At 52.5% G+C, this 19106-nt stretch overlaps 6 protein-coding genes across 6 annotated transcripts; 3 read left to right on the top strand and 3 right to left on the bottom strand.

Moving 5' to 3' along the window:
* Positions 1-580: 580 nt before the first annotated feature.
* Positions 581-2746, bottom strand: J7T55_013082 (uncharacterized protein; the record flags this gene model as incomplete). Its single annotated transcript, XM_053141736.1, has 1 exon — positions 581-2746. The coding sequence occupies one exon, from the start codon at positions 2744-2746 to the stop codon at positions 581-583; it is 2166 nt and encodes a 721-aa protein (XP_052995428.1).
* Positions 2747-3200: 454 nt separating this feature from the next.
* Positions 3201-4782, bottom strand: J7T55_013081 (uncharacterized protein; the record flags this gene model as incomplete). The annotated part of the gene is made up of 5 exons (XM_053141735.1): positions 3201-3365; positions 3426-3853; positions 3979-4402; positions 4458-4532; positions 4762-4782. The coding sequence occupies 5 exons, from the start codon at positions 4780-4782 to the stop codon at positions 3201-3203; spliced, it is 1113 nt and encodes a 370-aa protein (XP_052995427.1).
* Positions 4783-7036: 2254 nt separating this feature from the next.
* J7T55_013080 (glycoside hydrolase family 76 protein) lies at positions 7037-8938 on the top strand (the record flags this gene model as incomplete). Its single annotated transcript, XM_053141734.1, has 4 exons — positions 7037-7129; positions 7402-7513; positions 7567-8282; positions 8333-8938. The coding sequence occupies 4 exons, from the start codon at positions 7037-7039 to the stop codon at positions 8936-8938; spliced, it is 1527 nt and encodes a 508-aa protein (XP_052995426.1).
* A 212-nt stretch (positions 8939-9150) lies between these two features.
* Positions 9151-10046, bottom strand: J7T55_013079 (uncharacterized protein; the record flags this gene model as incomplete). Its single annotated transcript, XM_053141733.1, has 2 exons — positions 9151-9947; positions 10010-10046. The coding sequence occupies 2 exons, from the start codon at positions 10044-10046 to the stop codon at positions 9151-9153; spliced, it is 834 nt and encodes a 277-aa protein (XP_052995425.1).
* A 3361-nt stretch (positions 10047-13407) lies between these two features.
* On the top strand, positions 13408-15825 carry J7T55_013078 (uncharacterized protein; the record flags this gene model as incomplete). Its single annotated transcript, XM_053141732.1, has 2 exons — positions 13408-13733; positions 13812-15825. 2 exons carry the CDS (start codon positions 13408-13410, stop codon positions 15823-15825), a joined length of 2340 nt encoding a protein of 779 aa, XP_052995424.1.
* A 1719-nt stretch (positions 15826-17544) lies between these two features.
* On the top strand, positions 17545-18612 carry J7T55_013077 (uncharacterized protein; the record flags this gene model as incomplete). The annotated part of the gene is made up of 3 exons (XM_053141730.1): positions 17545-17774; positions 17829-18276; positions 18568-18612. The coding sequence occupies 3 exons, from the start codon at positions 17545-17547 to the stop codon at positions 18610-18612; spliced, it is 723 nt and encodes a 240-aa protein (XP_052995423.1).
* Between the last annotated feature and the right edge of the window lie 494 nt (positions 18613-19106).

Here is a 19106-nt window from a genome sequence, read left to right as displayed (position 1 = left end):
GCAAAATCTTTCTTGAAACCCTGTAAGCTTTTACCACGAGCAATTTCGAGTTGCTTCCAGGAATGAAGCGACGGTAGAGTCAATGAGCTGCATTAGCAGTTGTCAAGTTGAACCACGTCGCGACTTTTACATAAATCTGACAGATATTTCATATGGCTACCATGGGTGCACTCGCAAGAGGGGGACACGGTTCTGATGAGACGGCAGTGGACGAAAGACACATCAAGATGGCAGGACCGGTGGAGCATATCTAGGAACTCAATAATTACGCACTACTGCGATTTATAAAACATATGCCTTAGATGACATTTGGCCTTAAGAGCGAAGCAACTCAAGTGCCTGAAGGCGAGGATTCTACAACACTAAATTTGCGAGATTCAAGAAAAGGATTGAGAATCCATTGCGAAGCGGATCAGGAGGGAAACAGAGTCCCACAAAGGTGGAATAAATAGCTTCCCAGGTAGTGTCTCGATCACATTCATTGCAGAAAAGTTTACAACCCGTTCAAAAGGCGATTGACGGCACAATTTGATTAATAAGAGCTAATTATAAACACTGGGATTGGAACAGCGTATGGAAATCACATGGCTCGGTGTCTCTTGGGGGGAGATTTCCCCTCATCGATGGAGAAACTGCCCGCGGATGTCCTTCTCTTCCTGCCAGGAACTGGCCTGTAGTTGCAATGACTCTGAAGAACGTATCTAAGTCTGCTGAGTCGACAAATAAAAGTTTCCCGTCTGTCTGAGTCAATATCGCCAACGAGGCAAATGTCTTCGAGTCGACTGCCGAGGCACAAAGGCGTATCAAGGAAGAGCCCCAGGCACGAGTCCAAGGGCGTCGAAGGGACAGTAATGGAATACGTTGTTTCGCCATCAGCAGTCTGGAGTTGAACGCCTACAACTCCCATGCGGTGTTGGTCCCATTCGCGAACTTGCTCGCCGATTCTCCTCACAAATCCGTCTCTTATACCAACGAAACAGAGTTCGAGGGCGTACTTCATGAAATCATTCGCGTTGTGCAATAACTCCTGGCGATTAAAATTCAGAAGCAGGTGGATCAGATCACTTACCTCGGCAGTGTCAGCGCCGTGCCGTAGAAGCAGATCCACGGCCCCAACGTCAAGCCGGAATAGAGCATACCTGAGCGGTGTAATGCCCTCAATATCGCAAGCGTTGGGATTTGCACCGTTCTCCAGCAGCCAACGAATCAGTTGTGGTTTGTGGAGTGTTTGCCGAATATACCAAGCCTGGTTGTTTCCCATGGACCAGAATTTGTGCTCGTCTACTGGAGCGATTCCCGACAGGATCTGCAAAAGTGGCGTCCGTAAGTTCCAGTCCATCGTGTCAATCCAAGAACTACCAAAAAGTCTCGTCAGTGAGTCAGCAATATCCGGCGATCCCAAAAGCTCATCGTGGATGAAGGAGAAAACCTCGACTGGCAGCCCCGATGACTCTTCCATAACCAAAGGGAGGTGATGCTGGCCAATTCTTGCCTCAAGCAAGCGCATTCCGGCGTGTATCTGCTCCTCCACGGCGTAGACGACATTCTTCAAACCGGGTGCTGCTGCTTTTAAGAATGTTCGCTCCTGGTGCATTCGCGATATCATGTCCTTGTAGGTGGACCCAGCAGGTAATCGAATGTCCCTGTTTGGAACCAGGATGGAGCAGCCTCTTTCCACAGAATGAGGCCATAGTCTATGGCCGAACAGCAAAGACATCGTGGTAAGATCTGTGAATCTAGTCGACGCTGTAAGAGACCCGTTATCCACGCCCAGAATATTTGCAACTGCTCCCCTGCGAATCAAAAAGTCCATTGCCTCGAGATCTAGGCCCTCGGCTGCGAAGTCGAGCGGCGTTCGGAAGTAACTCACCAAGGGGTTCACATGATCAAGGTCCACAAGCCCACCATCAGGCTGGTTGACAGGAACGCCAGCGTCAAGCCAGGCTTCAAGGGTTTCCAATCGAACGTCATTCCTAGCCTCGGGGTGTTGTCGCAGCATCATTGCGATATGCAAAGAATTGGATGTCCACTGCCGCAGTCGATCTGGTGAAGCGTGAGCCACCACATAAGGGGCCTCCGGATAATAGCTCTTGAGCTCACAATGAGGGTTGCCGTTGACGCCGACAAAGGTCTCAGGATCGCTGTATCGGGACAGCATGCGAATCGTCTCGGGGTCAATCGCAGTTTTCCGGCCGGAAAGCCCAGCCACAAGAGGTGCGTCGTCGAGATCCCAGAACTGTCGTGGATCAAAGTGCGTGGGCCAGCCGGGTGGGAGGGATTGAATATTGAGGGACTCAACAATGTAGCTAATGAGGTCTGATCTGCCATGTCTAATTGCCTCGCCGAGAATGTTGTTGCGTCCGCCTTGATCATTGATCCAGGGGTGACTATCCGTATAGTCTAGAAAAGCCTGAAAAAGTACTGGAACTGTCAGAATCTTAAATACCTCTTCTGAGGCGTGCTCGACAGCGTATTGCAGGACAGATGTGGTCTTTCCCTCTCTCTGATAAGATTTGTTGATATCAAAGACCGGGGAGCGAAGGACCTTTTCGAGGAGTAGAAAATCATTGTTTCTTGTCGCACTGAAAATGGACCTGCCATTTTTGCACAAGTCTTTACGCAAAGCTGCGGGCGAGATGACATTGTAAAGTGAACGAGAGGTATTTGCTAGCTTTAGCATAGACTCGACGTCAAGAGAATTCGCAACGACGTACAGCACATCATCGTTCAGCGATTGGCCTATCATGATTGCTTTACAGATGTCGGAGATGCAAAATCGCCAAAAGTCCTGTTCCACCAAGCCGCGAATGGCACAGCCTTGAGTGTTTGTGGGTTTGAAACCGGTTTCTTGAATCAATAACAAGTGCTATGATCTAGAAAACATGCACGCTTATTGTGGAAGATTATATGGTCAGAATAAGAACACCAACAAGCCGTTTGTTCTGGTCGTTTCTGTTCAAGAACAAGGAATTCTTAACACAGAAAATCTACTGAAAGGACCCAGAGAACAATATTTATTTTAAAACAACTTCAGCAGACAAAGGCGGATCAATTGTTCACTTCATGTGTCCGAGGACTCGGTCAACAATCAATACAAATGGTTGGGACGGCCTGACAGCATCCCGGCTGATCACGGGATTTGTACGATTAATAGGTTGCCAAAGTAGTCAAATAAGTGATATTGATTATTTATAATCGTTTCAGCCTTCTGTGCTCGGCCTCGAGCTCTGTGGCCATCCCATCGTCAAGGTTGATACACGCGGAGAGCTCCAATCAAGGGTCGGTAAAGGTGAGGTTAGACCTGTCCCGTTTTCTTGGAACGGATGCCTTGAGGTTTGTGGGTTCGATGACGCAATTGCGTCTCGCTATTGAAAAGTTAGATTCAAGGCGACATGATTTCATCCATTGTCAATGAATAAGCTTACCTCTACTGATAGAGGCGGCAGAGGCTGGGTGGTACCAAAGGCAACAAATTCTGTCGTCTTCGTGATTCCTGCCTGAGATGATAGGGCACTGAGCCTCGGAGAGAAATGGTCTTTCGGCGACATTGTGTCACTTCCTTCTATCGTAATATTGGTCAAGCTTGTGTCGATGTCTGGCCGCAGTCGAGGTGTGCGTTTTGGACCAGATCCTTCTGACCGAATATATGTCCTCCTTCCACGATTTCGTTCGCGCCATCGAAGATTTGCCGGGGCTTCCGATGACAGACCTGTCCTGTAACAGATAAGTTGCCAAAGAGGCCGCAGCGTTGCGATTGAAGCAGCCATGATTCCGATTCCAGGCTCGACAGTACTCCAAATAGCAATATCAGTCGTCGACCACAGAAAGTCGCCTTTGTCGGTGAGATGGTGCACTTTGAAATCTAAGTCAGCTGCTATAAGCCGATGAATGGGGCTTTGAACTAAATGAGGGGGGAATCCACCACTATACCCGTAGTATGCCTCATAAAGTCCGCTTCGACGGATGATAAACGCTTACAGTAAAAGATTCGTACGATAGTGGCAGTGCTGCCAATAGCTGCAAATCCCAAGATGAACATAACCAGTATCTTGGATTTGATCGGCAAATTTAATGACCAAACAATAAAGACTGGCAATGTGCCAAAAGCCCAGTCTGCTAGGCAGTTTATTGCAGCTGCTGTATAGGTCATAATGAGGACAACACGGTCGTTCCAGCATTTCCCAGGCGTGCGAGGGTTTTCATCCCAGAAGGTATTGACAGGTCGGCATTGGAACATGACCATGAAGAAATATGTGCCGCCAAAGAGGACCGTGCCGAGCATTAGAATCCGGAGGATGTGGATGTGTATACGCTCGATGGTAATGCGAAGAAGGAGGAAGCCGACACTGATTTTTAGAAGACACGTTGAAACGATGTAGAGGAGCTCGCAGATGTACCAATACTTGAAGTGATTTGACGTTAGCTGGAGAATGTTCGTAAGTAACACACTCACTTACCTTCAATGCCGTAGTTGTGTCCTCAGCTGACAAGTCAGACGCGTGTTTCCCTGTACCGTGCTTCCATGCTGTCAACTGTGAAGCGAGATATGCTGTGAATATAGCCTTTCTTCCAGTCAGCGTTCTGCAAATGAGAAGGCAGTTGAGATAAAGACGCTCAAGTACGGGGTGGGTTGGTTACCAAGAGCAAGAGCAATAATTGATCATCTATGCCCATCGAATGTATCACCTGCCATCGACAATACGTCCGGAGAGAGACTGTGATCCAACACAAAACGAAGAACAAGATGGCCACAGCCATCACCTCATCGCTTCGATCATCCATTCCGAGACTGGTCGCCGCGACCAAAGGACGTCAAAACATCTGGGTCGAATTGATGTGGATCAAAGAATTAGTCCGTGAGAATGGAGAGACCTGGTCCATAGTTGCTCGACCCATTATGAGGTCCAGCATGCTGAGCGTTTATCAACGGCTTGCTGGCGACGTTGGGGTGCTCATAGCTCTCGGTCCGTCCCAAGTACCGGAACAGCAATGTTTGACACTAAACTAGTCAATGATCTTCGCGGGAAGGCATCGTGCGCTGGCGAGTCTTGGAATGGCTAGTTCCACTTGCAGCCACGAGCCATCGATGATCGTTCATGTTGGCGGCGCCCGAGCGGGAGCTAGGCCTACCGTAATTCCAGTTGTGTCTCCATTCGGAAAGTCTTCTTTCCCGAAATGCTCTTCACTCGATGATTATAGCAGAGGTATGACGTGAATAGCCGCTCGAAGCTCGCTCGTAGTCCTCCTCCTCAGGGCTTCTCCTCGGCCTTCTCCGCGACCATCGCCGAAATCGCCACCTACAACCGTCATTTGTCAAAGCCTTCATCGCACGCTGAACTCCCGAACGTGGACTGCTCTGGGCTATGGCGCACGAGCTGGCCAAGAAACACGTGCAGGATAATGGATGTGTTTTCTGCCATCTGCGTCAGATCGCCCACAGCACTAAGTCTGGCTCTACTGAAGTACTAAATGTATTCCATGGTATGCCAATCGGGCTGTTCGATGTAGGACAACCACCTCGGGCCAGGTCGTCCCGTGGTCACTATATCTTGTGCCATGCTTGCTTACAAAAAATACAGCCCTGTAATCCCACGTGCCCAGGTACTAATAGCCGTGGCTTCTAAGACACTCTCGTCCATCGATCTGACACAAGGCCCCTGGCATACTGCGTTGGCCTGGCCTGGCCTTTGGAAAGGGAGTTTGCGACCATGCCCCACTACATGGACTCGATTTATCACATGCAGTTTCCGTGAAGGCAGAAGTAAGTCAGCTCCTCATGCCTCCAACCTCCAATGTTCGGGTCCGGGAACAACCACACCTACACATGACATTGTCTCGAGGACAAAGTCAAAAATGCTAGCGCGCGTTTCAAAGTCTCTGTAATCCTGCCTCTTCCATCAATCAAGCGTTCCAGTGAGGTATACTGTACACACTATGAGGGACCTCTAGTATTGTGCTGTCCTCTCTGTCAATTGGAATCAATGCGTTTGCGAATTTTCCGTAAGCTTCAGCCAGTCGAATCTCCAAATAGGATTTGACTGGCGCCGCTGACAGGCTTGTGCAATGTGTCGCATGGCCTCGGTTGTCGTCCTGTGCTGATGTGTCACAGTGCTGTATTGAGATTATAGAGAGAATGTGTTGGTGAGCGCAGAGAGGAAGTTCAGAAGATGACGGGCCAGCGGCTTGGTCAAAGTCAATTTTTACCTAGTCGTTCTTGGATGAACCCCACGAAGGAGAGGCCAAATGAATGTCAAGTTGGCTGGAGTCCTTCATCGTGGAGACGTCCAAAGAAATGATTCCTCAGTTTCAAGACGAAATCCGCAACTGCGTCGACCAGAAAATCCTGGAAGTGTGTTCAATTTGATCCATAGCTTAAGCTTGAATACTATGACACTAGACTTGATGGCGCAATGGCCTCCAAGCACTTATAGATGCAAAGAATCCAATACTGAATTGCCCTGCAACTCCTCAGCCGGTACTGGTGCTAAGCATTGAGCTCGGGGCCTTCTTGGGGGCTGTACCGTAATTGTTACTCGAAGCTTTCATACAAGTCCGCTGTGCCGAGCAGATCGCCCGGTCTGGGCACGATCTCTTTAGCCTTGGCTCCTTCGAACCCCTCTCCAGGATTTAGGGCGACTTTGCAGGTGTTCAACAAGACAAGGCAAGACTTCTGGCGCCCCTCTTTGCCCAGCCCTTGAGAGCAAATAAGCACACATGCACCATGGAGAGATTTGTTCATTGGCTGCAGTGATCATGCCGGATTGTGGATAAACAAAGGCGACATAAATGTTGCTCGCTGACTGACAAAGCCTCGTAGAAGAGAAGAAGGAATTGGCAGTCCGAGACAAGAGCCAAGTGAGATGTGTCAGAAAAGCAGTCGGTGTAAGATTGCCAGAAAGGCATGGGTGTCTCGTATCCCAATCACGCTGGAAAAGGCCCACATGAGCATTCCCTCCACACTGGATCTGCAAGCTTAATGGACTTAAACGGGTTCTGGGGTAGCATTGTCGGTCTGGGCCGAGTCATACCACCAAAAATGACAAACGGAGCCTGCGGGATCGAATCCTTCTGCGGAATAAAGTGGCAGTGCAAACAGAATGTCAGTTTTGGCCGGCTGCCCAGCGGCCCTGTAAGCCAACACGAGTAACCGTTAACGTCCAGTGGCTTTCCATAGTGAATACAGTCAGCGAAATGTCAAGAATGGCCAAGATCGGTAAATGTGGACACATGAATTCACTGTCGGCTTTGTGGTTCTCTGCACCCGTCTCACCCGACAGTCTCATCCTCCCTCGTACTTCGTGCCACACCAATATAACAGACCTGACTGCGCACCGCGACGGGGCCAGCACGGTTTCTCGACTTTGACTGTCAATATCCCACTTCATTTTGTTCTCTGTGTAGTTGATACTACAGCAACAGAATGAAGTCTCGCCCACCATGAGGTTCATACTGTTCACGCTGGCATCGGCCAGTCTCACCCTCGCAGCTCTCGATGTTGACCTCACCTCAGCAGGTATGATCGCGCGTGTACCAACGCAACTGTATTCACTGACATTTCGTCTGCAGACTCTATCAAATCCGCCGCCAAAGCAATTGCCGAGAATCTAATGTCCTATTACAAAGGCGACCAGCCTGGTCAGATCCCCGGTATTCTCCCAGGCCCACCACCTGGGGGCGACTACTACTGGTGGCAGGGCGGCGCACTGTGGGGTGCGATGATAGACTACTGGCGTCAAACTGGCGACACGACATGGAACGACGCTATACAGCAAGCTCTGCTCTTCCAGTCCGAATTCAGCTACATGCCCAAGAACTGGTCCATCTCCCTGGGAAACGATGACCAGGGATTTTGGGGGATGAGTGTTCTGCTCGCAGCCGAGAACAAGTTCCCAGACCCGCCCCCAGACGAGCTTCAATGGCTGGCACTCGCCCAAGCCGTCTTCAACACCCAAGCTGGCGCAGATCGACACGACAAGGAGTGCGGCGGAGGCCTGCGCTGGCAGATTCCACCATCTAATCGTGGGTACGACTACAAGAACAGCATCGCGAATGGTATCTTCTTCAACCTTGGTGCAAGGCTCGCGAGATATACAAACAACGCGACATACTATGACTGGGCTGTGAAGACCTGGGACTGGGAAACTGGAGTAGGTCTCATGGATGAAGCATATAACATTTACGACGGCGGCCACGTCCAAGTAAACTGCACAAATATCGACAGGGCACAATTCTCATACAATGCTGCTGTCTTCTTGCAAGGTGCCGCCTTCATGTACGACCACGTAAGTTGCGCTTGACTTCTTAGTGGGTCCACAGCTGACCATGATCTCAGACCAATCAATCCGACCTCTGGCGCGGTCGCGTCCAAGGCCTCGTCAATCAGACCATCAACATCTTCTTTCACGACGGCCCGGCGGTGGAGCGGTCCTGCGAGACGCCCGAGAAGGTAGGCTGCACGACCGATATGAAGAGCTTCAAGGGCTACCTCCACCGATGGATGGCAAACACCGCCCAGCTTGCGCCATTCGTACACGATCAGATTATGGAGACACTCCGGAACAGCACTGCCGCAGCGATCAAGTCATGCACAGACGGTGTAGACAACGGGAACGGGGTCTCAACCGCCACATGTGGCTTCAGGTGGACGACGGGAGAGTATGATGGAGACACCGGCGCTGGCCAACAGATGAACGTGCTGGGTGCCCTGACGAGCTTGCTGGTTGACTTGCAGCGGGACGAGATCAGTGGCCCAGTGACGAATTCCACAGGCGGCACGAGTGTGGGCGACCCTAACGCAGGTGAAGAGCCTGATTACATGAAGCCGGCTCCACCCCCAGAAGCGAAGGACAAAGCAGGCGCGGCCATCATCACGTCGCTGATGCTTATTGCTATGCTGGGCGTGCTAGGGTGGATGAACTCAAATCGTTTTGAGGGTTGATTGATGCTTATAACTCATGGGCTAGGACGGTTGATAGGAGACATCGCCCAGTTTGCCGTGTGATGGATAGACACGACAGACGAATGAGAAGAGTTCCTGATTTTGAGGACTTTCTGAGTACTTCAGTGAGAATGAGCGTCTTTCATTATTCGCAATTTCCGATCTACCGAGACAACGGGAGAGCTATCCAAGTTGATCGCTGACTCTGGAAGCTACCAGGTCTGGATCATGTTACTCCTGATGACTTTACCAGTGTCCTGGTCCCTCTTGCCCTGGACAACATCTCGTACGAATTGCCCACCGACAGATGGATCCAGGGCCCCCATCTTGAGCAGTTGTTCCTTGCCGACACCTCCCAGCCCCGTAGCCAGGAAGCCGGGGCTTATGGCCCAGACTTTGACTCCGTCTTCCTTCAGGATACGTGTCCATTCGCGCATCAACATATTCAAGCCGGTTTTGGTAGAGCGGTAGCTCGTGATGGGGTTGAGCTCCTTTGCCTTGGGCCAGCCTTTCTCGGGCGACCCGTTGATGCGACCCAGCATGTGCTTCAGATCCCCCCAGTTCTCGGGCTGGGTCTCGGCCATCGACGATGTGCCCGATGTAACGAACATTAGCCGCGGGTCTGAAGACTTGAGCAGCAGCGGCACGGCCAGCGTGGTTAGCACTTGAGTGCCGCTGACGTTCGTATCCCAGGAGGCGTTGAAGGCCTCGCGGATAGACATCTGGCCGTCGCGCAGGTGGCCATCGAAGCTGGCACCCGCGTTGTTGATGAGAACGTCGAGGCGGCCGTGCTTGTCGGCGATGGTCTTGACGGCTGCCTCGAGGGAGGCATCCGAGGCGAGGTCTACCTGCAGAGTGCTCAGGGTGGAAGAAGAGCTGGCGACCTCGGTTTTGAGCGTGGCAATAGCGTCGTCGCCCTTGGAAAGGGTGCGTGTGCCGACAATGAGCTCGTAGGGCACGTCTGTGGCGTACAGAGCTTTGACGACCTCGTAGCCCAGGCCGGAATTAGCTGCATGTATGTCAGTCTCCCGATCATTTGCAGGTGCAGCTTATGAGATGGGCAAGATTTACCGCCAGTAATAAAGATAATTTTCTTTTCGGACGCCATGTTAATTTTATTTCGTATACGATAATTGATAGTGGGTGAGATATGGTGATTATTTCCTTGGTTGGCGATCTTCTTGGAGGCATGTGTAGGGAGCCATAACATGAATTATGTACCTCCGCATTAAGCAATGCTTTCGCGCTTGGTGCCTCTTAAGCCCGGCGGAAGGAAAACATTAAGCTAGATCGGGGAGGTTTACTTGAGCGGCTAACTCCGAAAAGCGAATTGCTGGCCGCAGTGTTCGGAGCGCGGGACTAATTCTCGGGCGCGACAGGGAACCGCTCAGTAATGATGCTTTGAAATGGAAGCACCGACGGCTCCAAAGCCTCCAAAGCCCAATATAATGCCGAAAGCGCTAAGCAATGCTAATAACCGTCAACCTAGTCGCTGTATTGTGCTTTCTCTTAACTCCACAGCTCAATCCGCGGATACTGCGAGGAGGCATTGCCTGATAGCTTTTCTTGAAAACATTTGGTGATAGGTGATTAACAAGCAGAATTGCCGATTGTTTTCTTTACCCTCGGTATTTGGGTCTCTGTCAGTTGATTCGAAGCGCTAAGGTCATCGGCGAAAGGTCGATTACACCGCGGAAATAAGGCTTTGTGTGTTTGATTGTTGACTGGGTCTCGGCGTCATGGGTGATGCCTATGTATTTTTCCATTTCTCTCGTTCCAGCATCACATCGCCCATGTACGGCATGGTATTGGAAGCGGAGCAAAAAAGTCTCATCGTTTGGTTTGATTTACTCGGGATCGAGGTTTCTTTCAACGCGCAGCCCTTGCAGCGAACGGCGGCATCGCGGGGATGCAACTTCAAGCCTGCTGACTTGACCATATGCATCCCGCTCCGGCCACATGCCCATAGTTGTATTGCGGTAGACCATTCGGAGACTGTTCGTTGACTGAGATTTTCTGCATTCTACAGTCATTGTGCAGAAGTACTCTGCGGCCGGACGGGTTCTTGATCTAGGGAGCTCTTCTCAGCAGAAGAGCAAAAAGCCGGTCCGGCAGCTTGCAATCCGTTCTCATGCTCTGCTTTACATCCTCATTTTGGGTCTCGCTCAACACAGCCTCGAAATCGCGCGTGAAGGTATTCGGATACGACTTGAACCAGTCAGTCATGAATCGAAGAAGAATGAACACGGTAGTCGCTGTCGTATCTATATGCCGGAGCAAGAGGACGTGTTTGATACTATGAACCTTGGCCCAGGTGTAGCTTCTTCTAGATGCACCCAAGCCTCCAGATCAAGGGAAGCGAAGCATGGAGAAAATTGTGTCGAGAAGGAACTGTGCTTGGGGTTCCGCGTCGCGTCGTGTCGGAAGGACTTAGACCTGTCATCGACAGGGGACTGTCCTAGTTAAGAAGCTTGTCATCAGCTCCTCTAAACTCTTCTCGGGTCCATTTCAACTTTTCCCGTGCTGCCAGAATCAATCAGCCTTTGTTACCGGAACCATTGCAGTCTTGGCCAGTCACCGCAGACCACTTTTCTCGCCTTGGAGCTCTGTGGCAGGAAGTCAAGGTCCAGCAATGGCACTCGTAAATATTGCAAGAACTGATTACCAGCTTGTTCTGGCAACACCTCATTCGACACGGTAGAGAAACCTCGACATGAATTAGTCGCTGCTGTTGATATGCAGATGCTGGCAGTACACCAACTCGAGAGCGTCGGCTGAAGGCTTAGGAGCCCGCCATCTGGGAACCAGATCGAGGTCGGTGTCTGTCGTTCACCAACACTTCTCAACTCCGCTCGGGTACAGAGCACCCAATTGGGTCGGATTATGGTGTGAGAGTGTCAAATGGCCGACACGATCGATGTGAGCAGACAGACAAGGACAAACAGCTATTGGGGGCCAGTCTGTGTACTCCACCCACACGCCAAGACCTTTTCATGATTTATTTATCCACTTCAACTCCCACTTCCGATTATTGAGGCGGGGAGGTTTGGTAGTAAAGGCTGGAATTGTTGCTCTCTGGCGGTCGCAATCGCGGTCATATGTCCAGTGCAACCTGACTCGACCGACACTGACGCGTGTCGTTGTCTCCTCGAGTTGGGTGGGCGTGGGTTTCTTAGAGGACTATCAGAAATTGCCTATCGCATGGTGGCGGAACTGTTAGTGCCCTGACGGGTGTGCTGGGCCGGCCAATCTCCTTATTTGTGTCTGCACATGTCTGTTTCGCAATACGTACCTCTCTGCTCGAATTGTTTTGTTTCTCTCTTCACTACTGCCCTCGATTTGTTCATCCAGTCGAGGACTCGTAATGTCTGTAGATCGAGTACGACCAGCAACGCCAAGAACTGGATCACGTCTTTCTTTTTTAAGAGAAATTGAACAGCACCCGCTTGCCAGCTCACATCATTACGCTTCGCCCAATTCTCTCAGTAGTGAGTGGGACGGCTTGCACTTGTGTGCTGTAGACTAGGCTGTATGAAGCTGCATTGGACATAGGCGAGTCGAGGTCCACGAAGGCGACGATGCAGTCCCCACGAGCACTCGCCCGCCCACGAACCGATCAAGCGCTGACCCCTGAAAAAGCGGCCCTCAACTGCCGATCAGTGGCTCCCTACCCCGAGGCAACAGAGTCGGATCTGCTCATGCAATGGGGTGATCCAGGGGCCAGCGAGGGCACTGCGCTCTGAGAGCTCACCAAGCATTTCCTCTTTCGTCCAAGACCCTTACCATGCCATCTCCTATGTCGATCAAGAGAGATGAAGGGCAGCCCAGAATGGAAGCGCTACATCACCAGAGATCACCCAATGCCACCGCATTTCAGCTCTGTGCTCTGTGCTCCGGCACTGGCTGCATCCATTTGTGGGGAAACAAGCATATCTTGCCTCTGGGCACCCGCCATTTGACGTCCTTCAGCACCAGCGGCCGAGTGGCTGTGGTCTTTTCTGCGGGCCCTTTCGACTGCCCCTGAGATTCCGATCGGCAGCCTCGCCGTCAATCCTCCTATTGAGTATGCTCCTCAGCATGGCCCTAACGGCCGCCAGGGCCACCACGGCGCTTTTGCATCTGCCATCTTGGGCTGGCGGGGCTGCTCAAAATTTGGATCTCCTGGCCTGGTGGATCGTGAGATCCGGGAGGACCGCTGCGTCTGTCCAACCAAACCCGTCATCTCTCCATACGAGGGCTGCCATCCTGCTGGGCGCGACTGATTCAAATAGTTGCGGTGCTTCGCTTCAGCCTGGCACGAGTTTCCTTCCTTCTGCAGGCTCTCACCTCCCAATCCAGTCCCTCTTTTCTGTGCTCGGGTTGTTGTGTTGAATCTTGTTTTCGGGTGGTATTCCTTCGTTCAGTATTACCCTGCTTTCACTGCATCTTTGCAGTAGTCATTCCTTAATTCCTACCGCACACAACAAACCATGCATTTCTCACAGTATGGGGCCCTTCTGGGGCTCCTTGGCTCCGCCGTTCAGGCCAACCCAGTAAAGCCTGGCAGCGTCGTCGTCAGGTCGTCCGAGAACGAGGCCAGAGGACTCTTGACCTCTCTGCTCGGCGGCTCTTCGTCTTCGGAGTCCTCCTACTCGGAGACTTCTTCCTCGGAGAGCTCCTCGGAGTCCTCCTCTTCGGGCTTGCTGTCCTCTGTGACATCTTCGACCTCGTCCTCCTCCTCTTCCTCCTCCTCCTCCTCCAAATCTTGCAGCTACGATATCTCCAGGTCCTGGGAGAACGACATCCTCTACGCTGGGTTAGTACATTCTCAAGTGCCTAGATACATCCTCCGGCATCCCGAGCCTCTCCATCATACTGACAAGACTCCTTAAAGTGTTGCTGCCCCCAAGACCGCCGAGACCGATGCTATCCAGCTTGGTCTCGCCCTGAACGCTGGAGCCTTCGCTGGCTCTATCGATCTGTCGGTCGAGGATAGCTTCCTGCTCAACCCCACCGTCAAGGTTGACCTTGGCGGCGTTCAGACATACCTTGAGGTGGCCCTCGATGCCACTGCTGGCGTTGCCGAGTCCATCGAGCTGATGTCCGACCTGTCGCTTGAGCTTGCCGTCCCTGGCTTGGCTGAAATTGACATCGAGGCCGGTTTCGCCCTCGACTTGATCTTCTCCGTCTCCGCTGCCATCGACGTCGAGGCAAGCTTCAATGTCTTCTTCCCCGAGGGCTCTTACATCGAGATCGACATCCTCTCCAAGGAGATCGTCAAGCAGGAGCTCACTGGCCTTGTTGTCGAGTCTATCCCCTTGAACTTCGGCGCCGAGATCTCCCTCGCTGAGGACATTAAGCTCGACGTCGCTCTGCGCCTGCGTACCGGCCTTGCCATCTCCTCCGAGGTTGACATTGTCGGCCTCAACATTGGTGCGGGAGCTGAGGTTGCCATCTGGCTGGACATCTTCAAATACACCACTACCTTCTCTGAGGGCTCTTCCAGCAGCGAGTGCTCTGCTGCCGAGATCTTCTCCTTGACCGCTGGTATCGCCGTCGAGCTCGATGTTGAGATTGAGGAGCTCACCCTGGGTCTCGCTCCCTCCGTCATCATCACTCTTGCTTCTTCCACCACCACAACCACCACCGTCACCATTGGCGAGGGCTCTCAGTGGCAGTGGGGCTGGAGGCAGACCGCCAACGGATCTGGCTCCAACGGATCTGGCTCCTCTGGAAACGGCACTGAGATCGGAAGCGGAAGCGGAAACGGCGCCGGCTCGATTGGCTCTGGCTCCGGCTCTGGCTCGTCTGGCTCCGGCTCTGGCTCGTCTGGCTCCAACTCTGGTGCTACTGGCTCTGGCTCTTCGGACTCCGGTGCTGACTCTGGATCTGACTCCGGATCTGACTCTGGCGCTGACTCTGGATCTGACTCTGGCGCCTCTGACAACGGCTCTTCTGGCAGCGGTTCATCTGGATCAGGCAGCTCCGGAGAGGGTGCCGGCAGCGGTTCCCCTACCACAACCGTCTCTCTCACCGGATCAGGAGCTGGCCGCCCGACTTCGAGCGCTGACGCCCTGGCCCACAGCGGCTCTGCCCTGCCTGAGGGCATGACCACAAGCACTCTGACCACGACCAACACTTACACCATCACCTCTTGTGCGGCCTCGGTCACCAACTGCCCCAACTCCTACACCCAGCAAGTTGTCACCTCCATGGTCGTCTCCTACACCACCGTCTGCCCCGTCACTGCGACTCAGACCGGCCCCGCTGCCACTGGCGGAAGCGGAACCGGTGGTGTGCCATCTGGCGCGGCCCCTACCTCGAGCGTTGCTGCTGTCACTGGTGGATCTGCCCCCTCCCTGTCCGTCCCTGGCGAGGAGCCCGCACCTACCGCTGGCAGTGTCACTCCTCCTGCCGTGGCTACGACCGCAAACTCGCCCGTCAACGTCCCCACGCCTGCCACCCCCGTCAGCCTGACCCCCTACGCGACGCCATCTACCTCTACTGAGGTTATCCCAACGACTGTTACCACACCGGCACCCACCGTGGTCATCACTGATACGACTACCGTCTGCCCCGTGACCGCCACCCAGACCGGCAAGGGCTCCAAGCCCTCCGGAACCGGCGCCGTCACTGCTACCGGTGCTAAGTCTACCGCCCCCGTGTGGCCCTCTGGTGTTGCCGCGCCCTCTGGCTGGAACCGTCCCCAGGGAAACAACGGCACCATCCCTCGTCCTACCGGACCCGCTGCCAGCGCGACTCCCCCTGCGGCCACCGGCGGCAACGGTGCCACTCCCTCTTCCTCTGCTAGCAAGCCCTCCGGCACCGCGGTCCAGGCTTCCGGTGCGGGCAAGGTCACTTTCGGTGTCCTGGCTGCCATTGCGCCTCTGTTCGTCGCTCTGATCTAAGAGCCCGAGTGGGGCCGTTAACCATGTGGTGGGTATGCCCGCCAGCATAGATGGGTGTGTGTTTGTGGTGGGGGATGTAATGCTGGTGTGGATACCGCATGATGTGATTTAGCGTGGCGCTGTTGGCCTTCATTTGTATATATATCCATATCTATTAATGTCTTTTGTCGACCAATTGTCTCACCTACATTGCAACCTTGAACGTGACATGCCAGGTCATTGGACTCGCAGCTTAACCTACCCTGCTTCTCCACTGCTTCGGGTGACAACAGAAATCCGCCACGTCGGAATCCTGTCTAAAAATGTCCATGCATTGTAGATGATATCTCCAAGGAAGGCATTTTCGAAGTAATTCCTTTTCAGGTACCCCGGCATAGAGAATGGTCGTATTGCTGTTCCTCACTTGTTCCTCACTCCGTCGCCCACTGGCACGTTTCACCGATCAAGGCTGGTAGGGCCTCGATAATAATACTCCCAAGACAGATCTTGTTCCGAGGTCGCTGGATCCATATGATATGACTGATATTCACTAGTAAATAGAATGCATTCTCTGATGTGTGAGTAAGTTTTGGTACGCGGCTGAGTATATTGAGCACTGCGTTTGCATTGCTGAAGTTTTGGCCCTGGTCATATGAAATGGCAACATGGGAGGTCGGCCACGATCCGAGGTTAAAGTCGGAAAAATGGCTTGACATATTGGAGAACAAGGTGCCAGCATCAGCATTACTTGGCGCCCCGTGAGCTTCCCATCCAGCCTCGTGGTAGCCGACGGGAGAGTTTAAGAGCCCGAATGTTTCAGAGGATTGACAAATGCGCCGATAATCCCATGCCTGCGTTGTTAAATCTGACTCGCACTCGACGACGATCTTTTTTAAGGCCATGTCTCGTGAAATGTCCCTGGCAGCTGGCCCCGTCCGAGATGTTTCAGAACGCACCGCCTGAGCCACCTAAACGGGCGAATGTGGAGCCCCATGTATGAATGCGGTCGTTGACGTCGGGATGTTCACTGACTGTGCGAGTCCGGACCCTGTCACAATCCATGGCGTGTGGACGTAATTCCACGTTCAGCAGCACATCTCCTAGGTGCGTTAAGCTTAATCCACCTGACTCGCTATTTGGGTTCATTCCGAGGCGATATCGTTCCCTGAGCCGCAGTATCACGAGCAGACCTCCATCGGTACCAGGCCCTCGGGCAATGTGTCCACTCCTTCATCTGGTGGATACTGACCAGGCCGCTGGCTGCCACCTCCTCGTCACAGAAACCTTGCTGCTGCCACTCTTCATTTTCATGACGCCCTTATCGGCGCCGAGCCTACCGCTTCGCTATGGTCAATGAGCGCGCGCGATTCCCCAGCTCCGATGCAACCGTCGGGACCCATCCGTATATTCTGGGAATGTCCTTCACGTGTGTTTTGGCGTGGCATTGGTTGGAAGTGACATGTCTTAAATAAGCATCTTTCAGGGGTCCCTTGAGCCTCCCTCTCGAGACGAACCCTCGGCATAGATCCTTCTTCCAAGAATAAAAGATTGGACGGTGCCGCTTGAAACTACGTCTTGTGGCGCTTGCATAGCCAAGCCCCTTCTCAGCTTCAACGTAGGACCGGGATCCTCTGTTTAACATTCATATCTTCCAGCGCTTCATCTAGGCTTAAACCTACTTCACCTTGAGGTCTTCTTCTTCAGTCAATCTTGGCATAGTACCGTTGCAGCAGGACGACCATGTTATTCCAAACTCTGTCATCACTTGCTCTGGCAAGCGCTGCGCTGTGCGCTCCCACGATAAACGCACTAGGCCGCCGGGGTGAAGTAGACCACGACTCGCTTAATCCGATCGCAACAAGAGTTCAGAGCGGTCCCCTCGGTGCTGCCATAGAAAAGTTCAACCCTCGCCTTCACATTGCCTCCGGCTGCCAGCCATACACCGCCGTGGATGATTCCGGCAATACCAAGTAAGTGACGACTCCTGTCAATCATCATTACAATCCTTGCTAAATATGACGTAGCGGTGGTTTGAAGCCAAGTGGAAGCCAGACCGGCGGCTGTGAAGACACCACCAAGGGTCAAACCTACGCAAGAGCAACACAGTCCAACGGCAATGTAGCAATCATGTATTCGTGGTACATGCCAAAAGACCAGACGATCGATGACGTCTCGACCGGGGCGCATAGACACGACTTTGAGAACGTGGTGATCTGGCTGAGCAACGACACGACGACCGTGCTCGGCGGTGCAGCGTCAGGCCACGGCTCGTACAAGATCACATCTGGCGCCGTCCCCGGGGGCGACAGCCCGACTGTCGAGTATTTCGCGACTTTTCCGACAAACCACGAGTTGCAATTCACCCAAACAGTAGGAAACACTTACCCTGTCTCGGACTGGGATGCCATGCCGGATGCTGCAAAAAGTGCTTTACAGAACACAGACTTCGGGTCGGCAAACCCGCCTTTCAAAGTTAGTGAATATTCTCGATTTTCCATCTCTCTAGTGCTCTACCCCGTCATTGCACCACGGTGCTTTTGCTCCCTAGTTACCATGTTCTTCCAAGGACATGAGCCCCACCACTGCTTGTTTCGTGACCAACGACAATTTGTGTGAGCCTGCTCTTCGCATGGCTATTCCATTCGCCCTGAGTTGAACCGATCACACGGTTTCCCGTCCTTTACACTAGCACAGTCTAAGGGAAAGAATGATCAAGCACCGTGCAAGCTCAGTTTCCAGAATATCTCGCTAATGTCTTATTAGGACGGGAGTTTCGAAGATAATCTTGCCAAGGCGGCGTTACAATAGGTCAAACAGTCTAGCGGTCTCTTGGATGGAGCACAGGTGCTATCTTCGATTCTTGTAATGATACATTTAAGGCATCATAGCCGTGTTTGGATGTTACGGCTCAGTAAATAGTTCAACATCCCCAGTTGTCAATTCAACATCTCTTGGAACAAGAGCCTGCCCTTGCCTAAAAACTTTCTAAGCCATCACGCCAGGGTGCTCCACCTCAGGCGTGGTTTATGACCACGCATATTTGATACAACCCCGAGGGGAACAAATCTCTGGGCCACAACATGGTTGGTATTAGCCTCACTCTGAGTCCGACGTGCATACTTTGGTCCGAGCACGATAGTTGGTATTGTCCATGGTTGCATTCAATACCTTTCCCACGGGGTCTAGCTAGGTATTTTAGAAGCTTGGCGATGGTCGCCGTCGCTTCTAGTGCTGACATTCAGGTTGCATTTTGCAACGATTAGTTCTCATGCTGCACGAAATGTGTGATAACGAAGCAAGTC

This window comes from Diaporthe amygdali (assembly GCF_026229845.1).
Source record: "Diaporthe amygdali strain CAA958 chromosome Unknown NODE_9_length_1275696_cov_64_842800, whole genome shotgun sequence".
Taxonomy (NCBI): Eukaryota; Fungi; Ascomycota; class Sordariomycetes; order Diaporthales; family Diaporthaceae; genus Diaporthe; species Diaporthe amygdali.
The sequence above is the reverse complement of the archived record's forward strand: the minus strand, read 5'-3'. Positions and strand labels throughout refer to the sequence as shown.